General features: G+C 46.8%; 1 protein-coding gene across 2 annotated transcripts in view; it reads left to right on the top strand.

Moving 5' to 3' along the window:
- The window catches only part of LOC118794730 (vesicle-fusing ATPase-like), a 60,985-nt gene that overhangs the window by 16,321 nt on the left and 22,409 nt on the right, over positions 1-22,255 (top strand). Inside the window, exons 2-9 of one of the 2 annotated variants that reach the window (XM_036552991.1) lie at positions 1,024-1,041; positions 4,838-4,923; positions 8,471-8,570; positions 9,669-9,708; positions 18,385-18,551; positions 19,366-19,473; positions 20,205-20,280; positions 20,958-21,113. In XM_036552991.1, the coding sequence (XP_036408884.1) occupies positions 1,024-1,041; positions 4,838-4,923; positions 8,471-8,570; positions 9,669-9,708; positions 18,385-18,551; positions 19,366-19,473; positions 20,205-20,280; positions 20,958-21,113 (751 nt within the window). The remainder of the gene's footprint in view (positions 1-1,023; positions 1,042-4,837; positions 4,924-8,470; positions 8,571-9,668; positions 9,709-18,384; positions 18,552-19,365; positions 19,474-20,204; positions 20,281-20,957; positions 21,114-22,255) is intronic. The other variant, XM_036552992.1, reaches the window with a different exon arrangement.

Raw genomic sequence — 22,255 nt, 5'->3', positions numbered from 1 at the left:
TGTAGACTGAAACAAAAAAGAGCAAAGCATTCCAAAAGTATGCAAAGAAAACATGAACTCAGCCTTTATAGCTAATAGCAGTGACCATTAAAAAAGGGAGAGAGCAGCAAGCAATACATCAAAGCTCCTTGAAAACCCTTGAAAATAATTATAGTCTGGAAAGTTGTTGGAAAGTGGTAGAAAGTCAAGTATGCCACTGTCCCCGAGCAGTCATGGAAAATAGCCAAAAGAACAGAATTACATTTCTTCTTATCTGTTACCTTTTACAGCAAGCAAAATATATCCATCTTTCCTTTTCACTCGCCAGCTTTATGTAATACACTACGAAGTCTAGAAATGTCAGTGTCATTGCGAACAAATTTGCAAGCTCTCTGGGTTGTACATTAAGCCCAGTGCCAAAAGTCATTGGTATTCACTGCCAAGAGTGTCTGTACAGTGAGACACAAAGTGTTTGGAAAGTAACATGTCTCGAAAGGTATTTCTCCTTGCCACCCATCTACAGAGTAGTCCAATGTCATTGGACTTTTGCAGCAATAATGGCAATGAAAATCATTATCTCTAAAATGTCATTTGAACAGTCTTGGAAAATTCATATATGATAAGTATGTAAGTGGGATATATATGGTAACCATGATAGATTTGCACTTTTTTCAAATTTCCAGTCAATTTCCAGAAGTGTAATGCTAACCGATGCAGGAATGTAGATGTGCATGACATGTTATTTTGAAAGGAAAAATTGAAATTTGATGATGGAGGTGCCGTTGAGACTTCAGCATTGCAATCTCTGAGAGTTAATTGATAGTGAAGAAGACAACGGCAAGTGACCCAATCCACCCACCCCTCCCTCCCATCCAGTGACTTTGGAAATTGGGTAGTAAGATTTGAACATTCAAGTGTTGCGCCCGCCTGTGCATGCATCTACGGCCTGCTTGAGCTTCATGACCGTGGTCCTGGCTTTCTCAACTCTCTCTCTCTGATGTCCTCTTCCCCTCCCTCCCTGCTTGCTTACGCTGGCTCCCCCAGGTCGTAATATTTTACAAGGTATGTATACTTTCCTGGCAAAGAGCAAAGTACTTGTGTTCGTAGCTCCCGAGGAACCCGCTCGCCTGATTAGCTTATTTAATCGGACTGTGGGTTTTCTTCAACCGGCTGAACTGCTTCTTCAACGCCCTGAGCCAATGGTCTTCCTCGCGTTTCCCAGAAATGCATTGTGGTCGATTGTCAATGCTGCAACGCCAAAAAAAAAGTGCCTTTGAGGTCAAAAGCAATGAGACGGCTTCCATTACCCTCATTGAAATGTCCTGATGGTAGACTCACGGTCAAACGCAGCTGCCAGTCTTTGGGACTGTGGGCAGTGTAAGCGATGGCCATCTTAACTTGTATAGTAAGAGGTTATTGCGGTTGGCATTGGCATCGGGCTGGGAGCCAGGTTTCAGTGCTCATCTCCCCTCTCTCACACACACCTGACTGGCTGGCTGGCCACTTGCTTGAAGGCTGTGGAAACTGCACTGGTGAATTAGGCTGCACACCTGCTAGGCGGCTCACATTTGCACCCAAACATTGATGTTAAAGCCTCCCCCCCCTCCCACCAGACCAAACAAACAAGCTGACATTGAACATCTGATATTGAGAAGGGTTGCAGTTGGGCTGGAGCCAATGTGGTATGAATGAAGTAAGCTGATCCAGAGATCAGAGCACATCCAGTCATTTGTTTCTGTAACACTGGCCACATTGCTGTAGCTCCAGTGTACCCTCTCTTTCCAAAACCTAGATTTCTGGTACATCTGCACTTTCGAGGTTGTGGGGGGAGTATTTTGAGGAATTAAGACTATAAATATGTAGAGATCTGGATTTCTGGGACAGTATCTGGTGGAGAAGACAGGTGATGAGAAAACCATACAAGAGATGGAATTGAATTCATGCTCACGATTTTAAGAAAATGGGATTTTGGTTGAATTGGACTGATTATAACAGCCACCGTGTTCCCTGTGCATTCGCACTGAAAAACCTTCACCATGACAACCTGACTGTAACAACACAGCTGCCTTTGGCGGGTGCTGTGTAGGTGGAGCAGATTGGCAGTGGGAGGTTTTTTATGTTCATCTTATTATTAAGTGCTCACTTCAGAGATGTGAAAGGTGAAGTAAATGGCTTTAGCTGATTATAATACCTGGCATGCCGAGTGGGACGAAAGGCAAGGTTGCGTAATGGTTATGTGAATGAATTCCGGGCTGCTTTGAAAAGCCGTGAATGCGTCATCCTTGTGCCCAGCGCAGTGCCTTAGAGCGTGACTTTGTGGCTCTGACATTTTCCTGCTTTAGTCTGCATTAGATTTGTGGTTGCTGCCAGTACTACTGGGTTACATTCACACATTTTTGCACATTTTTGCACACCTGTCCTGTCTAGTCTTGTCTATGCAGACAAACCCAATCAATCACACAATGGATCACGGCGGAGTCCATTAATTGGCTCCTGTTTTGCTTTGTGGAGGGCATCCCCGTCTTTCTAAGTGTCAGGTAATCCGATCTCTGATAGTGGAGTGAACATCCCACCGCTCACACCACAGTACCTTCCACATGATGGGGAGTGTATACAGTGCTTCCCTCCCACGCAGAGACATGCTCCAGCGGCCGCTCTAATTAGATGCTGCCAGCCCGGTGACCCTGCGCACCCCCGCAGCACTCTGGGCCAGTGACTCACCAATCCGTGTCCTTTCAGCAGGCAGGAGTTCCCTCAAATGACGAGCTGCACCCTGTTTTTTTTTTTTTTTTTTTACTGCTGTCAGTTATCCGACAGGAGCAGCAGACGGGGAGGGGGACATGAGCTAAATATGAGGACTTCAGCTGTGAGCGCTTTCTCTCTCACAGTACAGTGCCAGAGATGCTACAGTGTCAATGGGGACTCCTGCTGGCCAGGCAGCTGCTGATATGTCCCGTAGTGTTCATGAGGGAGGGATACAGAGTGTACTGTCCCTGAGGGTAATCCACTGCACCTAAGGAGGTTTAAATGTGGGGCATTTCTTGTTTTCAGTGGATATGTAGACAACCACTGTCTACTTGCATATTTATTTTATGACTTTTCCTGCATCATTCCTGACCACATGCTGTGAGTCCAGTTTTTCCAGTCTGTTTTTGGGAGATATTTTCTCTTCCTCCATACTGCAGGGTGGACTGATGCAAGGTCACATCTCTTGTCCTTCCAGCTGTTTTTTTTTTTTTGGCTTTTGCTTTCTTTTCACCCTGTGCGTTTTGGGAGTGGTTTTCTTTTAGCTGTTGTTTTAGCCTCGTGGATACAATAACATGCAGCACAGGTCACTGCGCAGAGGGGCTGCACCACTGCGTGCCGGCTGGTTTTTACGCAGGCCTCTTAATCTCAGCGAGCAGCTTGCCTGTCCTCAATGCCTCCAAATGAAAAGATACTTAAGAGTCCCACAGGAGGAATGAATGGCGGTGAATGCTGTAATGTGAGAGGGTATCTGTGCTGAGCAGGGCAGGGCTTTTTGTGCGTGACCCCTGCTTTTGGCAGACCAAACACGGCCAGGCCGCTCTGCTGCATTAGCTCGCAGCGTACTGCCGGCTTGTCGTTGGCTGGTGTCATGTTTGCGCTCGTTGCCCTGTCCCCTTTCAGGAAGTGCAGTGCAGTTGTGGTGCCACGCTGTGTGAAAAATGAACCTCTCAGCTGAGAATGGCAGGTGCTTCCCCCAGCCCATGACTCTCACTGGGACTGAGATGGCTGAACCTGCATATGGGGCTCGTAGCAGTAATCAAAGTGTATTGTCACAATCGCAACTGGCGTTTTATTCACAACTGCCAGCTGCTCCCTGTGAATGTCCAAGTGAACCTCTGTGTTCAGGCATCAGTGGTGCTATGAGCGTGGTCCTTAGCTGTGCTGCCGTAGGAGCGGTGTACATGTACATCAGAGCACGTGGATGAGCCCGGCTTGCCAACAATGCAAATGCGCTCCAATTCAGTGCTGGGTGGCGGCTGCAGAGCTGGTCGCCTGCTACCGTGGCACGGCCGGGGTTTGAGCAAACTACACCTCCCATCGTGTCCCATTCGTTGTCGCGACCACTCCCGATGGTCTGGAGGGTGTGTGCGTTGTGGCAGCAGAGGAGATTGGCGGAGCTGCTTTGGTGGGGAGGGGGTTGCAGAACTCAGGTACAGCCTGCAGTCTGTCTCTCCTGACTGGAATACCAATCCGGCTCCAGCTGCCAGAAGCTTCGCGCTCCACCATCTGTTCCCCCTCGCACCGTGTCAGTGCGGAGACGGCGGCGGGCAGAGGGCAGAGGCAACCCAACCCCGCCCCTGCCGAAAAAAAAAACAAAAAAACACATTACACTTTCAGTGAGATACCCGACCCTCTCGCACCTGGCTGATCTGGTGAGTGCCGCCTGCTGCTGCGTTTGACGGCAGCGCCGGGTGTGGCCGCTGTCAGGCTGGGCAGGGGGAGGTGTGAGTGCAGCAGTCTGCCGGACACAGTGCGCTCTTCACCCATATGTGATGACACACGGTGCCCTCCATGACTGCACTGCATGGTAGGCTGCCTGTGTTCCATGTTAATGTGCCTCTAGAAAAGAAAAGAAAACATTCTCCTGTTGAGAAACGCTGCACAAAGACCGCTTGAGACTTCACAGCCTTGAGATGTTGAGTGTAGTGTGAGCCACTGTGGAATTACACATAATTGCTAGTGGAGAGAAGTGGATTGTATTATTGTATTAGAACACATGTGGCAAGGCAGAGATGTCAGGCTTTGATTACTCCTCTAACCCTCTCTACTCTAACCCCCTCTCTCCGTCTCTCTCTCTCTCTCTCTCTCTCTCTTCCTCTGTCTCCTGCAGACTATGCAAGCGGCGCGATGCCCGACAGATGAGCTGTCGCTGACTAACTGTGCGGTGGTGAGCGAGAAGGATCTGCAGTCCGGACAGTGAGTATCAAGCGAGAGCGCAGAGTGTGGGCGGGAGAACCTGTGACCCATGGGCCACATGCAGCCCTGCGTCCAAGCTGTGCTCCTCAGCATTTACATTACATTCACATTACATTCACATTCATTCATTTGACAGAGTACAGCACAAGCAAAAAACCATAAGGAGTCAAGAACATTAGAAGTCCTGAATGGCCAGGTTTCAGTGTTGGCCAGACAAGATACCAGCTAGCTGGTAGACCTAATGAGTGCGTTAAGCCATTAGATTACATTGTTTTTTTAGTGTAGTAGGAAACAGTTTTGAGACATGAGAAATTCCTTTAGGGGGCAGTGTTCAGGTGCTCAGGTGAACTCGGATGTTATATTTTAGTATTATATTTTACATACATACACGTAAATTTGCGTGTACAGTGTAATTAACACTGCCACCATAGCTGTGGAGCTTACAGCAGGAGGTTCCATAGAGCAGCCGCTGTAAGTAAGGGCTGTTCAGCGGTGTGGCCGGCCGTGCCCTCCATCCCATACTTCTCCAGCAGGACACCCTGCCCGACTCACGGGATATGCCATCAGTGTCCTTCGCTGCTGTAATCTTGTTATATGTACCCGGGTCTATCTTCATTGTGGCTTTCGCCACAGGTATCAGCACAGGTTATTGCCACCATGTGCTGCCTGTGGTTTTTCAGAGCTTAGCCTGATACAGCTTGGCGCACACCTACGTCACCCGAGGGAGCAGAGCGTTTTGTCGCAGTGCCACACCCCCGATCTGTCTTTGTACTGCTGTGTGTGTGTCTGCGGGTCGTTTCCCTCTGCGGACCCAACCCACAGCCCTGCTGTACATGGGTGGACATGCTGCCCACAGAGCCACTGAGGCAGTTATTTCATGGCATTCCCCCAGTACCATCCTGTCTGCTTCTCTAGAGCTGCCTGTCTTTGGTGTGCTTCTGATGGCGTGCCTGGAGTCTGGGAGTGACACAGTGGGCTTCTGGAGTAGTGAGAGGGGGAAGGAAATGTATCTCTCTGTGCTCTGGTGACCCCACCCCCAGCCCTGCCCTCAAGTCCAGAGGCAGGCTGTGCTGTGTGTCATTGGATGTCCGGCTAAGTCCAGACATTGACTCAGACTGACACCTCTGCTGCAGTGGCCCCTAATACAGCATTACTCATCTGTATATGTAAGAGTGTGTGTGTGTTTTGTTGCCACAGATTTGGTGACCTTACTAAAAACGAATCTACTGTATAAGTCTCAATCCAATCCTCAATAAATGCCTCCAATGGCCTCACTGAGGTGATCGATTTTCTATCTGAGAAGTTAAATGCTGTGCCTAAATCTGTGGGGTAAATAGATACAAGGAGAATGTGTCTCTGCTTGATCTTAAACCCAGATATTTAAGGCTTTAAACCATCGATGGGACGTTGCTTTTAGTATTCTCTTCAAGACCTGCAATGCACAGGGGCAACTGCCTGCCCTCAGAGACAAGATAAGGCTGAAGTGTGTCCTGCATGGCTTAAGAAGGCGGGGGAGCTTACGTCTTTGTTTTGATCTGGCGGTCGTTGTGTTGTCAACCTCGCCACCAACAGCAAGGCTCCGAAGCTGCACAGTCCTTTAGTCCTAAACTCACTTTTTCACACTGTGGCAAATGATGATGTCCGGTGGCCTTGAAAACAAGATAGGGGTGAATGGTGCTCGTGTTTTTTTTTTTGGCGCAGCACCAATAACAGGCTATTTCAGGAGCAGGTCTTTTGTGTTTCCTGGTGGGACAGTGGCTCGTGGCTGTGCCCTCTGAGAACATGAGTAATCTGTGATTAGCTGTCAGAGAATCCTCTTTGTTGTACTGCAGGGAGGGCACTTGTGACCTGTAGGTTGTTTGGTCTGTGTTTATGCTAGCAGACTGACTATGAGTTGTGCTCAATTTGCATTTTCAGTGCAAAATGACTAGGAAAGATTCAGAGCGCAGTGGTCAATCACCTTCACCTTTAAACCGATCATTCTTCAGCAGGTCTTTATTTTGTAGTTATTTAATTTCAATATTTATATTTCGTGATAGTAACTGTTTGCATAGTCGTTTTTAAAATAAATCTGCAATTGATGTGTACTACTGTGCTGCTGTGATCTTTGCGTAGGGCATATAATTGCCATATAAACAGCATGACTTAGCAAATGATTGACATTTATGTGCTTTGATTGCTGTGCTGACCTACTTTTCTTTACGTAATAGTAATCACATTGCTAATCTTCGGTCATGACGATGAGCCATTGTGGAAATTGGGTTTTACTGGCCGCTAACAGGTTCTCAAAAAGACCAGGATGTAAAATCGCCAGCTGCAGTTGGTCACGAACCTTACTTCCGTAGTCAGCCTGCAGAAACACAGCCATGTGGCCTTTCCACTCTCTCCCCTCGACTTGTGATAACGCCCCCCCCCCCCCCCCCCCCCCCACCTCCCTGATGTTGTAGAAATGGTTAACGATCCATTTGCTGCTGCGTTACTCGTGTTTGGAGCACAGAGCGGCTCAGCAGGGATGCGGAGCAGGCTTAATGGATCTGATGGCTGGATCCTGGAAGTGGCTAATCTCGCTCTGCTTGGGCCTGTTTGAAAGCCGAGGCGGTAAGCGTCCATTAGAGCATTAGCATCATCTCAGGGGGAGGAGACTCAACCATGGTGTGGTTGTGATTCCCTGTTGAAGAGCCATATTTACTCCTGGAGGTCCGGATGCTCTACGCAGAGTATCTCATAAGGATCTGTTATGAATCACAATAATTGACTCATCTCAGCAGAGTGAAAGTACCCATCAAAATGCATGTGTGAGTGTGCTTTCTGAAATCTCATCAGATGAGAGGAGGAAGGAAATGGATCTCAGTGGTATTAAATGCAGTCTTTGTGTATATGTGCACTAACCAACAAACAATCTGAGACACCAGCATTATTCATCCACCAGCTTCATTGGATTTTATCCTCATATCAAATATTCTACATAAAAACAAGGAAACAACTACAGAGTATGATCTATTCCTAACACAGGATTATTGGCCTGAACAACCACATTTGGATATTGGTTTGGATTAAAATTATTCATCCAACATTTAAAGAGATGCTAATTTGCCAAAGTAGAAGCTGACAGCAGTAGAGTTTACCAAAGCATTCATCAGGAGCTGTCCTTGGAAGTAAAACAGAGTCCAAAATGTAAGCCTTTATCTGTTTAAAACTGTTGTTCTAAAACCATATGTAGTATTATAAACCCTTATTTACTTTCCAAAATTGAGAAAAATTACTCATCACTGAAGGTTTTTTTTGAAGCATGTACAGTATGTGATATAACAAAATAGCATACTAACTAACCAATGGCAGCCAGCTGACTGTACCATTAAGCGTCTGGAAAAAAAAGATTTCCCTTTGTTTGACCTAGCCAGCAAACATAATCCCCTTTGCTGCTACGTCTGCCATCGCAAATGACATGTTTTCACCCGGGCATTTCAGATTTTCCACTTTCGAGCACTTGCCTGTGGAGTAACATGAACCCTTTGTTCACATGCCCTGTTTCTGCTCCTCCCCGCAGACATGTGACCGTGAAGACCACGCCCACCCACAAGTTTGTCTTCACCGTCAAAAGCCACCACTCGGTGGTGCCGGGGACCATCGCCTTCAGCTTGCCGCAGGTACGGAGCGAGCGCCGATCCTGCCGAATGAACACCCCTCTGCTCTCACACTGGCTGGAACGGGGTTCCGCAAGCACCGCTCCGAAATGAGCGCGGCATATTCAGTCTCAGTACCTTTAGGCGCTGGTAGCACAGCAGAACAGATCAGTCTGAGGAATGAAGGAGCTCCCCAAAAGATGTGAAGGTGGATGTTGTGGTAAATCCATGAAGACACGAGCATCCATGTGGGTGTGCTGATGAAACACAGCTTGTGCTCACACTTAGATCTGTCATTTACAGTAAAAAGCAGTATTGGTATGACCACCGGTAATCAGAAGATGGGCATTTTAGATGTATTTTGTTGACAAGGAAACAGCAGAGGGTTGCTGAAGTGTGCATGTGTAAAGGAGGTGCACTCCTGAAGTAGCTGCTGCCTAGTACAATATATCAAAGTTGATTGTCTTCTTTAACTTGATAGGAATTCTTTTTACCATTCTAGCTAACACCAACATTTTTCTTCAACCCCCCCCCACCACCACCACCAGATCTGGATCAAACAGGCCTCCTGTAATTACTCATTTAGCACTTGTGCTCAAAGAACTTGTCACATCTGTAATGAATTCTGAACGTGTTCTCACCGCACTCCAATTAAACACTTACATTCAGCGGTGGCATTATAGCTACCTAAAGACCTCTCCAGAAGATGCAGGAGATTTCTTCTGATGAAGACTGCCAAGTGTTAACCAAGTTACATGGTGTTATAACTGTTCAAGGTGTGTGTGCTCAAGGTGTGTGTGGGTTCGACCAGTATATACAGATGGGGATTATTACCAGAGGAACGGCTCAGTGGTTGTATTTGCACTGAGTGTGAGTCAAACCTAGATATCCATGTCCAGGCTTTCTCCCCTAAGATGAGTTTCTCGCTTGCACAATGCTTGGTACATTTCATTCTTTAGTAAATGAACGTCAGCCTCAGTGCTGCCCTGCCTAATTAGCACTGTGACCGTTAGCATTGCCCCCTGGACCTCAGCTCTTCTCCCTGTTCTGCAGTCGACGGGACGGGGGGTGGGCCGAGCCGCTCAGTTCACACTCTCACATGTTCCATCCCCTCTCTTTCAGAGGAAATGGGCCGGGCTCTCCATTGGACAGGAAGTGGAAGGTAAGGCGATCGACCCTGTTGTCATAGGAAAATGAAAGCACTGAAAGCTGTGCGCATGCTTGTTTTGTTTTTCCATGCTGGTGTCTCTTGATCTTCACTGTTGCTGGGTCGATGAGTGCTGGTGTCTCAGCTGTTCCCCTCGACCTAGGAATCCCTCTCTGCCCCCTTGTGGGCTGCGCTTATTGGTTTTGCTCTTCTGACGCTCCGCCGACTGCTCTGTTTGCACGCTGCGCCAGCCTTTGGCTCGAGCGCATCGATTTGACTTTCCCTGCGTTGAAAAGGTGCCTGCGTCACCCTCGGAGCTAATAAAGGTGGGCTGTGTTCAAACAGCCTCTTTTGTTCCACCTGACGGGCTTTTTCCCTGCGCCGTACCACCCATAGAACGAGACTGAGAGGTGAAAATGAGTTTCTCCGTGGGGCTGCTCCTTTCTGTTAATCCCAAAGGATCAGGCTGTCTCTGGGCTGCCGGTCTTCCCACAGCGGCGGCACTGACATGCCTGTGGCCTGATTCCACAGGCACTGCATCATATTACAGAGGATTAGGTATCACAGACCTGCAGGAGGTCAGAGGTTGGACGGCTGTATCAATATTCAAATCCAGTTGTCCAAATCAGATACAGATGTCCCAAGAGTTGTTATACTAGAGCACCAGTATCTTGACCTTAGGCTTATTTGGGTTAGGGTTAAGGTTAGATGTTGCACATAGATTTGTAGTATATGTCACCCAAGGGTACAATGACAATGCCCCAGCAGGGAATTGAACCAGAAAACTTTCAGTTACAAGCCCTGCTCCTTACCACTATGCAACACTACTGCTCTGTATTTATACTGAAAGTATTAAAAATTATATTAGAAGTGGACATAGTAATAAGTTACATCTGGAAGAGCACCGACTGTCATATGTCTTGGAAGCTGTAAGTACCCGTTGAGACAGCAGCGATTTATCGGTTGTCGCTCCCACAGGCTTATCCTAGGGATAATTGTCATTGTTGCGGTAACATAACGTCTGCGGAGCAGCTGTTAATCACTGGCTGTGTTCTGCAGGGCGAGTGCTCAATAGCGGCACAGAAACGCGTTCTCCTGCAGGTAATAAATTCTTTCTCGGTAATCAATGGCAAGCTCTATCCATCACGTGCCTCTCCACCTAAGCCAGTATGGTGGGGCTCGTTTTGGAAGGCCCCCTTACTGATAGTGCAGACCCCTGGATGACCCTCAGAGGCCTCTCAGCCACAGTGATGAGAACGAGGCCTTGCAGTAACACGAACCGTCCTGCACCACGTGTGACTGGCCCAGCCCTGGTCATGCTGTACTTCAGTTGGAGGCAGCTGAGCTGTTGACCGTCACACCTCTAAATACAATAACTCGGTGGTGCAGTACGACAGTGTAGTGGCAAGGGATGTGAGCTCGTTCCTACAAGGCTGCAGCTTTGAACCTGAAGTGGGCCATGGCTGCTGCAGTCTTCTGGTACTTCCTCTCATCATCATTAAACAATGTAATATATATGCTCAAGTAGATGACAACCAATTTTCAATGTAGCTGTTTAGGATTAAATGTAAATTTTCTTGAGAATATCCATCACTGAGTTTAAGATTAGTCTGGGAGCAGCGCTGTCAGGTCAGGGTGGGTAGTGTAGAAAGAGGACACTGATCCCAGATCAGCGCATTGCTGCGCTATTTTTCTGCTGTGCCTCGACAGCACCGAGAGAGGGAGTCTGAGGTGCCGTTTTCAGCTGTCTGGGCGGATCTTGTGATACGCGTGCCTGCAGCTTGAGCGCAGCAGCAGGGCTAACCGGAATCCCTGTGCATGCTGTAGCCTTGTGCTGCCTGGCCCATACTGTCACCACGGTACAGTGTAAAACAGCTCATGACTGAATGATGGATGGGGGCGCTGGAGTCGTAATACGAAGGTGGCAGATTTAAATCACAGCCGGGGCGAGGTTGCGGTTCCCTCGATCAAGAGCCTTTGCGGTTACGTCGTCAGAAATAACCCAGCCGGAAACTGAAGTGTGACGGTGCAGCACTGGTCGCCCTGAGCAAGAGAGACCGCGAAACCAATCGATACCCACGCGCTGATACCACTGCCCATGCGTTAAAGCTTGTAGAGTTAAAAGAGGAACACATTGTATCCCCTTGTAGAGCACACCGGCCACATTATCCATTATCAATGTCTTCTTCGCGCAGATCATGGATTAATCCCCTCTGTTTTCCCTAGAGCCGGGGCTTGGTGTGGGTCTCTGTCCCTCTGGAGGATGGAATGAGTCAAGTGACGCTGATAAAGGCTGTGATGTCATGGGCATAAATTATCACACTGCATTACATTATTGGCATTTATTGGCATTTAGCAGATGCTGTTGTCCAGAGTGACTTACGTATGTTACCCATTTATACAGCTGGATATTTACTGAGGCGATTGTGGGTTAATTACCTTGCCCAAGGGTACCACAGCAGTGCCCCAGCAGGGAAATTATTGTCATGTACAAATTAGTGTCTATATATTTGCCCAGTTTATGGTTTTGAGGCATTGTAATGCACTGTCTTAATCTTGTTTTTTTCCATCCTGGACACAGTAGCTATTACAATGTCTTTTATTCCACTTAAGCATTTTGTATTAATTGGTCTCTCTCAAGGTTTGTGTTTAGGGATAAAATGCCTCAGCTTCTTCTTGATATCCTCTAACTCAAAGCCTCCTTGTAGAGCAGGCAGCCACACTCAATTAAGTCATTGGTTTAGCTGAGGTACGCAACAACAGCACACAGGGAAATCCTCTGAGGCAGACACTGCAAATACACAAGCTAAATATACACGTTTCCGGCGGCCTTTTGCGCAGGCCTCAGAGCAACGCTTGTTTTGAGCGCAGCTCTATAAGGCGATGCTGTTGCGAAGGGGATGGAGTTTGACGGTGCCGAGCCTTACGCAGTGAGGCGGTGAGACAGAGAGCGGGCAGAGGGAGAGAGAGCCGGTGCGCTACAGAGCAGAGTCTGCTGTTTTCACACGTCCGTCAGCCTCCCGCCAGGCGCGACGGAGGTGTAGGAACGAGGAGATCCTGGCAGGGCAGATGGGACGGGACGGGGAGGGCGGGGTGCGAGGGGGGGAGATGGGTGCATGCCCCCTCGGCGTCCCCAGCACGGCCTTCTCACCCTGTTACTGTTGCCTCGGCAGCGGCTGCGTCCGCAGGAGGGAGGTCAGATGAAGCAGAAACCTCATTCAGCCTCATTCTAGGACAGAGCCTTTCAGAGCCTCTCCGCTCTGTGCATTTTCTGTTTTTTTCCGCTGTGCTCTGCAGACTGTTCTCAGAACTGCAGCATTCAGAGAACTGTAAACGCTGACCTGAGTGACTTCAAATCTAAGGAGACTTCAACCCTCAAGACTTTCAATTCCTCTTTTCACTAAAAGGGATGCTAGAGAATAGTTAGCGTGTGTTTTTCTATCACTGGAATCACTAACGGAGCTGCTGAATGGCCCGGTCCTGTTTCTATTGTCACACCTACCTTAAAGATTGGATGTGACCTTGCTGGCATAAATAACAGTCATCCGCTGTCCTGCATTCTGTTCAAATTGAATAGCGCTCCTTGCTATGACTGTGGCAGGGGCGATTCTAGGATCAGACCTTTAGGGGGGCTCAGCCCCTAATGAGAATGTGACATGCATACAGTGCCTTGCAAAAGTGTTCAACCCCCCTGCTAAATCACTCATTTCACTGGATAACAATTAATACATTAATATTTTTCTATATATGACATTTTAATTTACAACAACAAATACTTTTAATGAATTACTAGTAAGTAACAGTGTTTTTAGAGGTGCTGAGATGAAATTTTGGTGTGCTTGAGCACCCCTAAAAAGAGTCTAAAATCGCCAATGGACTGTGGGCTCAGATCATGTGAGATTGACAGTATGTGTCATCTCTGTTTCCTCATATGTTCCCTACTGGTATCTCAACTCAAACAAATGACAGTAACATGACAGTTAAAAAATGTCTGTTACCTTTTTATCTCCATTCCCCCTGACCTTAGCAGCAGGGAGAAAGAAAAAGTGGGTTATAAACCTCTACCTACACTGGAATAAATAGAACTGTACAGTTTCAAGAACTGTCTCCACCTAACTAGCTATTTCACCACAAAGTGATACTAGGTACTCATTTTTATATGTGTATTAGGCTGAATGGCCTCATCTTTAAATGCAGACGTGTGACATAATTGTGGTATTTCACCAAATGCGCATAAAAGGTTATAAATGACCTGATTAGTTGGCAATGACAGCCTGTGGGGGATTTTAAGGGACTGAAATTCCTTTTGTTATTGTATCATATTGGCAAGCTATCAGCTTTCATGCGAGACATATACACACCGCAGTCTCTTTCACTCATAACCTTACCGCAGATTCCTATTGTATTGCCAAACCTGTCACAGTTTGCGATGATGTGTTCCCACCTCTGATCAGCCCAATAAATATATTTTTTTTTCCTAAGAAAATTTCAGCAAGAGTGCCAAAACTGATTCGTGTGATGGTTGAACAGTAATATCATGCTCTTGGACAGGTGTGTTTGAATGGTTAAATCTTCAGGAGAAGATTTGTTTGAATGTCAATCCTTCATCTTCATACAGACTAATGGCTGGGAAGACACAACATAGGGTTTATAAGGAGAAGGTTCATTGGCAGTTAATTTAGACTGTTGAATGAAATTATGTTTATCAGTATCATTACTGTGAGAAAAGGAGCTACAAAGGCAACAGTGGAGTTAATAGTAATGGTAGTAATGCGCTATGCATTGTCAGTTAACACAACATAAATCTGCATAACATGTTGGACAAATATGCACCTGTAGGTATAAAATATAATTTGATTTTATTATGGAAAGTCTCTCCGTGTGTAAAAATGTGTTGAATTAAAGTCACAGTTGGCTATTTTGTTAATTAGATGGCTTTTTTAAACAACCATTACAGTCGCTAATTGGGAAGAAAAAGGTAGATGTAGCCTGACTTGACAGAATGTGTCCTGTTGGCTAAAGGTGTCATGTATCTGTTTTTATTCATTGCCACATGGAACCATTTGGAGTATGGAATCAAGTGGCTGATTTTAATATATTTGTATGTTATATTTTTTCATTTATAAAAGCTTCTACATAATACAAAATACAGAAAGTATTAAATATCAACAAACATAAGTCTACACACAGAGTAAAATGATAAACCATAACATTTTTTTAGTTAAATGCGAACAACCCCGACAAATAAAAACAGTTTGCATGCATTCATATCAGATCCGAAACTAAAAATGAATAAATGCATAAATAAATGAAAATAAAGAGCAGCTAGAAACTGCCAGTGCCCTCAAAGGGGTGAGACATCACAAGTGATTACACATGAACGAGATGAAACACATCAACATGCGGTAATAGCTTTCAGAAGAAAATAGCACTGTCGCTGTGGCTACACATCAAAGTTTTAAAACCCCTTCTGTTGAACCCTGTCTTTTTAGCATATAAATAAACACTGACAAAAGCTGCAGTTTATGGTTCCCACTTCGTGCACTGCACAGACTCTACAGCTTATACAAGGAGATCAACAAATTACTTGCAAAGTTGCAAACCAAGTGCTATTAGATTCACACCTGTACCGCATACTCTTATTCATTTCTTAGCAAGACAAAATGCAAAACTCCAGTATGGCACCCAAACCATGAGACACAGTATGCATAACTGCATGCACAGGTGTGTGTACGCAGGCTTGTATAGGCCACCCACGTTTCAACTGAAATCTGATTGCCTCGTTGGCATGTTGCTTTATTTATCCAAGTTATTGTGAGAAATTCTAAAGAACAGACCTGAAAACACACGTGAACTTATATTCCAGTGAGACGACTGGTTTGAGAGCTACCATGCGAATGTTTTAAAGTAATACAAAATGGTCGCTAGATCAAGAATCCCAGGGACACATTTAAGAGGTTTCTGTGGTCCCTGTGATGCCAAAAGGAGTGGGAGGGAAGTACAGAAGGCTGCTCCCACATTTTTTGGCTGCTGTCAGTCTGTTCTGCTGTGTGTCACAGCCTGGAGGCTTTGTGACCTGTGACAGCATCAGCCTCGCAGACAGGCACCTGCACGGCTGGGGCTGACGGCTCATCAGCCGGTAACGTCCGCGTAGAGCGGGAGAGGCCACGAGGCTGCCCGCGTGCCGTTGGCTTTGCTGTACCTGCTTGTTTAATTGCGCTGCCATTAAACTCAGATGTGTCTTGTTTTCGCTATTCGTGTTGCGTGGCGAAGTTGTTTGTTTCGTGATTGAGCCGGGGAGAACAGACGGCCATGGGCCAAATCGACGTTCGGGAAGTTCTGGGTTCCTTTCCAGTCACCGCCTGGCATGGTGACCACGCCTGCCGCCCTGCCGCAGTCCTGTGCAGGCAGAAGAGCTACGTATTAAAGCACATTCACGGGGGGTAAAATCTTTACTTTTCATATATACACATAATTTGAGGAAAAAAAAAACTGCAATGTGATTGCATATTGAAGCAGTCATGTTATTCAGTGCACAAACTATATTTCATTAAGTTTTATGGAGGATTGTCTCCGTATTAAATCAGTAAAAGTTGTATCCAAAAAGAAGGAAAGGGGGGGGGGAGCAAACCCAGCACTGGTCCCTTCTCTCCAAATGATGACAGCTGATTGAAATAAAATACAAGTGAGTGCCATCTGGACGTTTGGATTGTTCCCCTCTGAGTGTGAATTTAATTTTCTCAAGTTTTGAAAAGCGCGTTGTATCGCTAAGCCAGGGGAAGGGAGGGAGTGGGGGGTCTTCAGGATAATAGGATCCTTCTGTATGCCGTGATTGCAGCCAATGTAGTGACAGTTTGGCTGGCGGGAGAGAGACCTTCAATTGGCACCCAAAAATAACCCTAACTGCACACGGTGTGGAGTACCTCAGAGAGTGTTTAGGACATGGGGGTACAGACTAGGCCACCACCATGTACAGGTAAATTCAGTTGGGGTGGGACAGCACCAGACACACCAGTGGGCTGTGGAAGATATTGGGGAGTTATATTTGTTAGGTTTGCTCATATATATTCTGTTTATAATTGTGAACCTGATTTCTGAAAAGCAGTGTACAGGAAAGTGGTGACCTAACATGGTGCTAGGAATCATTCCTTTAGTCATTAGTCAGTGTAGTGCTGTGTTCTCTCTCCTAGCCTCATCTAAATGTATCAGAAGAAGGGATCTCTAGAAACAGTGCACGATTTCCAAAGTCAGGAAGGAACAAAGGAAACAGCTGCCTTTGTTTTTTGTGAAAAATGTCTGAAAGATGGTTTTGAGGCAGATGAAGATTGGCAGGTAAATTGTCCAGCCTTCTACACTTCTACCCCTCCTCCTCCAAAAGCTAGGGATCTGGCGTGATTTGGTTTGGAAGAAATCAATGACAGTTACATATGCATCCGTGAGGAGAAAAGGCGAATTCAAAAGATTGAATTGAGGTTTGAAATGTGGACCAAACCGAACACAGATTTCTTAGGTGGAAAGTCCTGTGGTGATGAGGTGAACTGTGACACAGACAGGCGCAGCAAACAAGTAGACAGTGCGGCTAATTGATAGCAGTTAGCGTCTGGGGAATGAAGCCAGTGAATGGGGAGTGATGTGTTCTGGACGTCAGCCACACAGTAATAGCACGTTAACTGAAGGGGAGCCAGGCCTCCCTGCTGCTTCACTGACTACAGCAAGGGGTTATGGATCCTCAGCGACTCGGCAACCCCTCACCAAATGAAGGATATTACCATCCTGCCGCTTTGTAAAAAGACCTCCACACTTGGTCTGGCGCCGGAACAGATGCATGAATGTGGGTGAAATACTGAGTTTTAGACTCTGCACCTTTATCGCTCATGAGATAAATAAACTGTTTAATTTTTAATATGTTTAGGGTAGCATCATTTGCCTAATGGAGAAAGAGGAGGGACAGAGTAACATAAATGTTAGGTATTTAAAACCTGTGTGAGCTGAGAGAATGGCAGTGCTCGCAGTAGGCATCACCGAGCTGGCTCAGTCAGTGGGAAGCTTTCCCTTTTCTCACTTTTAAGCGTGTAGCCCAAGAGCATTTCCCAGGACGTCTTTGGTGTCAGGGGCACAGACCTCGGGGTTTGTAACATTGGGTAAGAGGTTATTGGGGTACAGAGGCATCCAGTACTCTACCCCTCAGCACAGCACACTGTGGTGTGGTAGTGCAGACCTCAGGTCTGTAAGCGGAGTTCAAACAGGAGAGGGGCTGCCCCTGTCTGCATGGCCTGCTTCATTCCTCAGCTGATCAGATGCGGATCGGTCTGTTCGGAGTGAATTGATTCAGAGGGCAGCAGGTGACCTGCAGTGCCGACTGAGACCAGTCCTATCCACTCCTGTCTTTTTATTACCTCCCGTTACATAATGGAGATGTGCTTCTCTAAAAATAACCCGCTTCCACCTTTGCTTTTACTCTTAAAAATGCATGAATACCTATGAAATAAACAGTGACGACTGCATGTGAAATAAACTTTGTTTTTGAGAGGACACTGTATTTGTATCATATCCTGTAATGCTTTTGTATGTAACGTGGTTGCACCGGTCATAATCCAACTTTATACATGGGTGACGTATCAGATTCGGTGGCGTTTTCCTGCGGTAGTTGCAGCGGTCCCTTACTGTTGCCGTTCCCCCCCCTCCGCGCAGTGTCCAACTACAACTTCGACAAGTCCAAGCAGTGCGTGGGTGCCATGACCGTGGAGATCGACTTCCTGCAGAAGAAGAGCACAGACAGCAGCCCCTACGACTCAGACAAGATGGCCAGCGAGTTCATCCAGCAGTTCAACAACCAGAGCTTCACCGTGGGCCAGCAGGTACAGGAACCTTACAGCGGGGCGGATGGGATCCATACGAGGCTTGTCCGAAGTCTCAGGTTCACACCTCGAACCCGCATCATCTTCCCTTCACGCCCCATCAAGCGTAACGGCCCTCTACGCTGCCACGGTGTAGCACTTCCAGTGCATCGCCTCCTTGACTAAGATGCAGAACTGCGTAATTGGAGCCTGCTTGATGTTTATTGCTTCAGATTGGCTCATCTGCTGTGAACTAAAGTAAATGAACTCTGCTTCGAGTAAATGAATGCATGCCACAAGCAAAGATGCATTATCGACCCACGGCTGCTGTTCAGTGCGTGTAGAAGGAAAAGGCCTCAGTCCTAGCTTGCATCGCGCTTAGTCAGTGAAAGTGACCCGTGGCACAGGAATGGTGTCTCACTATCTGTCTCTCCTTCCCTGTGCCCCCCTCTATTATTCTTTCTTTTCTTGTTTCTCTGTCTCTTTTATCCTCCCTCTCTCCATGTCTCTTTCTGTCTTTTTTCTCATACTCCATCTTCTTCTTTTTCTATCTCTCCCTCCCCCTGTATGTCATCTCTTTCACTCCCTGCCTCTTTTCCTCTCACCCCTCCCTTTGTCATCTCTCTTTCTCTCCTTCCCTCCTCTTTTCTCTTTTCCTTCCTCTCACTCATCTCTCTCCCTGTCTCTCTTTTTCTCTCACTCCCTCCTCCTCTGTGTCCATCTGTCTTTCTCCCCTTCTCTCTTCCTTTTTCGCACTATTCCTCCCTCTCTGTCGTCTGTCTTTCTCCCCCCCCCCCTCCCTCCTGGGTTGACCCCTCTGCCACCTCCCCTTCAGCTGGTCTTCAGTTTCTGTGACAAGCTCTTCGGCCTGATGGTAAAGGACATCGAGGCCATGGACCCGAGCATCCTGAAGGGGGAGCCAGCGTCCGGCAAGAAGCAGAAGGTACAAAGGAGCGGAGCAGACCAATCAGTGACGCCCAAACGGGCTCTGTTCCAAAGCAGTCACATGACTCTCCCTTCTGCCCGGAGTGGTGTGGGGTTCTCCACCAGCAGCACAGCTCCTGGTTAACTAGTGTCGCTAGTTCCGGGAGGCATTTCCCAGGTCCAATGCAAGAGACACGGGTGCAGCCGTTTCCCTGCCATTGCTAACTTCAGCGTTGATTGGCTAAATGGGTGCGGCTGCTCTGTTTCCCATCATGCACCATCAGATGCAGATTTGTTCCCACTATGCTGATTCACCAGCCAGACAGCACGTTGTCATCAGTCACTCCACCTCAACATCAATGTAAGCTACATAACTACGGTGTAAGCAGGTGCACGTGGCCAATGTGTTTAAAAAAAGCTGTAGTGAGAGGACATGCTTTTCAGATTTAAAGATGATGTGGATGACAGATGTACAGACAGTCTGATTATGTATTGATCTGTAGAGCGTTACTGCCATTTTATTTGGCTTGTGTTAACATACACTGATATATATCATGTGGTTGTCTGATTGGGGATACTAGAAGGGAATAGCTGCCTGATCATAAAATCTTAACAAAAAATTTAACTTGGTTCTAGGATCACACTTGTAGAATTGCACGTAACCAGGGTCCTATTCATTCTGTTCAGCACACTGTGTCCCCCTCATCCCCTGCACACACTGCAGCCCTCACTTTCTCTCCCTCCCTGCAGATTGAGATTGGTCTCCTGGTGGGAAACAGCCAGGTGATTTTCGAGAAAGCGGAGAGCTCCTCTCTCACCCTGGTCGGTAAGTTCCAGAAGCAGCCTAATTTCACACGTAACTTAAACACACCGTGAAACTTAGGGGCTTTTTGATTTCCGTTTTGGTTGGCAGGGCCGCTACGTTTCAGCAAGGTTTGTATCACGGTGTTGTGGAAGATGTTGTAATCCGCGCTTAGCAGGCATTCAAACAGTGAGAGCGTGTTTTTATGAAGAATAAAAGCAACATCAACACTGTAAACCCAGCAGGCAATACAGGCTGCTCATTTGACCACTTTTGAGAGCTCTCTACAAAGGGGTGCATTTGTGTGGTGCTGAATCAGTCCAAAAGGTGGCAGCACTGACACATCTTAGTTTTCGGCTGAGTTGTCCTGGGTACATTGGACAACCCACCTGGGATTTTGACATCATAGTAACGTTATCGTCGACAGACAGCATATTTAATTATGAAACAAATCCAAAAAAAAAAATCTTTATGTGGGGTATCAGTTTCAGTTCCAAATAAAAAAAAACGTCTTCTTTGTTTTGCAATAACTCTCCACTTAATTAGTCATTTGGTATTGATAATAAATTTAACTCGCATTTGCAATGGCACACATGTTCCTATTAAATTTGATAGCCTGCTGCAGTGCTGTGTGCAAATCTTTTTGTCTCTTTCCTTCACCCTTTTCTCTCCGCCTTCACCACACACGCGTTCTCCTCCAGGGAAGGCCAAGACCAAGGAGGCGCGCCAGACCATCATCAACCCTGACTGGAACTTTGAGCGCATGGGCATCGGTGGCCTGGACAAGGAGTTCTCTGATATCTTCCGCAGGGCCTTCGCTTCCCGAGTCTTCCCTCCCGACATCGTGGAGCAGATGGGTGAGCCCCCGCCCCCACTCTCCACGGCCACAACCCAGCTTGCAGTGGGACTGTCAGAACTGTCTGTTCTATGAGGTCATATGCAGAAGGTTTAACTGGGCCATGGTAGCAAGAAATGTGTAAAAATAAGGAGACCACAGCTTCGCTGAAGGCCCTGTAATTTGTTACCTCCAGTAATGCCTTTACGTTGGGTTGTGGGCTGACTCTACCTTTTTCAAAAAATCCTCAAGCTGGTCTCCATGGGCATTGGTCTCTTGGATGGGTTATGCATGTCATATTGACGTTTAGGGAATTCCAAAACTGTTTGATACTAAAAGGAAGAGGTGCTTTGGTGAGTGTACTGCATAGCATCTTCTCTTGTAGGAGGGTTTCACTGGTCTGTGTGATTCTTACACCAGACCCTGGGTTTGTAACCGCTGAGCAACACTTCATCTGTATCACTGTGCAGTACAGCAGTATAGTACTGTATCAGTGTAGACTGCAGTGTGTACTCTGTGTCCTTTCTAATCAGCACTTATTGTCATTTAGTGTGAAACGAAAACACTGGAATCAATGTATTGACAAGGGTTTAGAAATTTCAAACCGTGAGAAATGGTCAGAAGCTTCAATTGAAATTTTACATCATCTGTGGAAAAGATGGCATGGGAGACTGTGTGTCAGTCTGAATTTCACAATCATCAACAGTTACAATAATGCAGACTTCTTTAATCTTGATCATGCGTGTATGTGTGCACAGCTGTGTCACTGTACCAGCTAACTCCTCGTTTTTCATTTTCTTCAGAGTTCTGTTAAAATGCATTGGCCTTTACCTGTGTCGAAACGCTAAGACAGCTGTTTACAAAGGAGCAGTTTTATCTCGGTACATGAGTTCAAGGGAGCTGAGCTCTGTTTCGATTGGCTCATTAAGCTGGCCGCGGTGAGGGAGCCACAGGCTGTCACCTGTGGGCGTAGATCAGATAGGCTGTCCCCGGCCGGCGTGAAAGGTTGACTGTGATGGCACGGTGTGTGACGCAGATCCTCCACCTGTGCGAGTGGGTGGCTCTAACACACACACACACACACACACTCACACACACCCCCACACACACACCCCCACACACAGCCTCCCGATGGGCACGGCGTGGGAGATGACCTTTAGGAAT

The sequence above is a fragment of the Megalops cyprinoides genome, chromosome 19 (assembly GCF_013368585.1).
Source record: "Megalops cyprinoides isolate fMegCyp1 chromosome 19, fMegCyp1.pri, whole genome shotgun sequence".
In the NCBI taxonomy this organism is placed as follows: Eukaryota; Metazoa; Chordata; class Actinopteri; order Elopiformes; family Megalopidae; genus Megalops; species Megalops cyprinoides.
The sequence above is the reverse complement of the archived record's forward strand: the minus strand, read 5'-3'. Positions and strand labels throughout refer to the sequence as shown.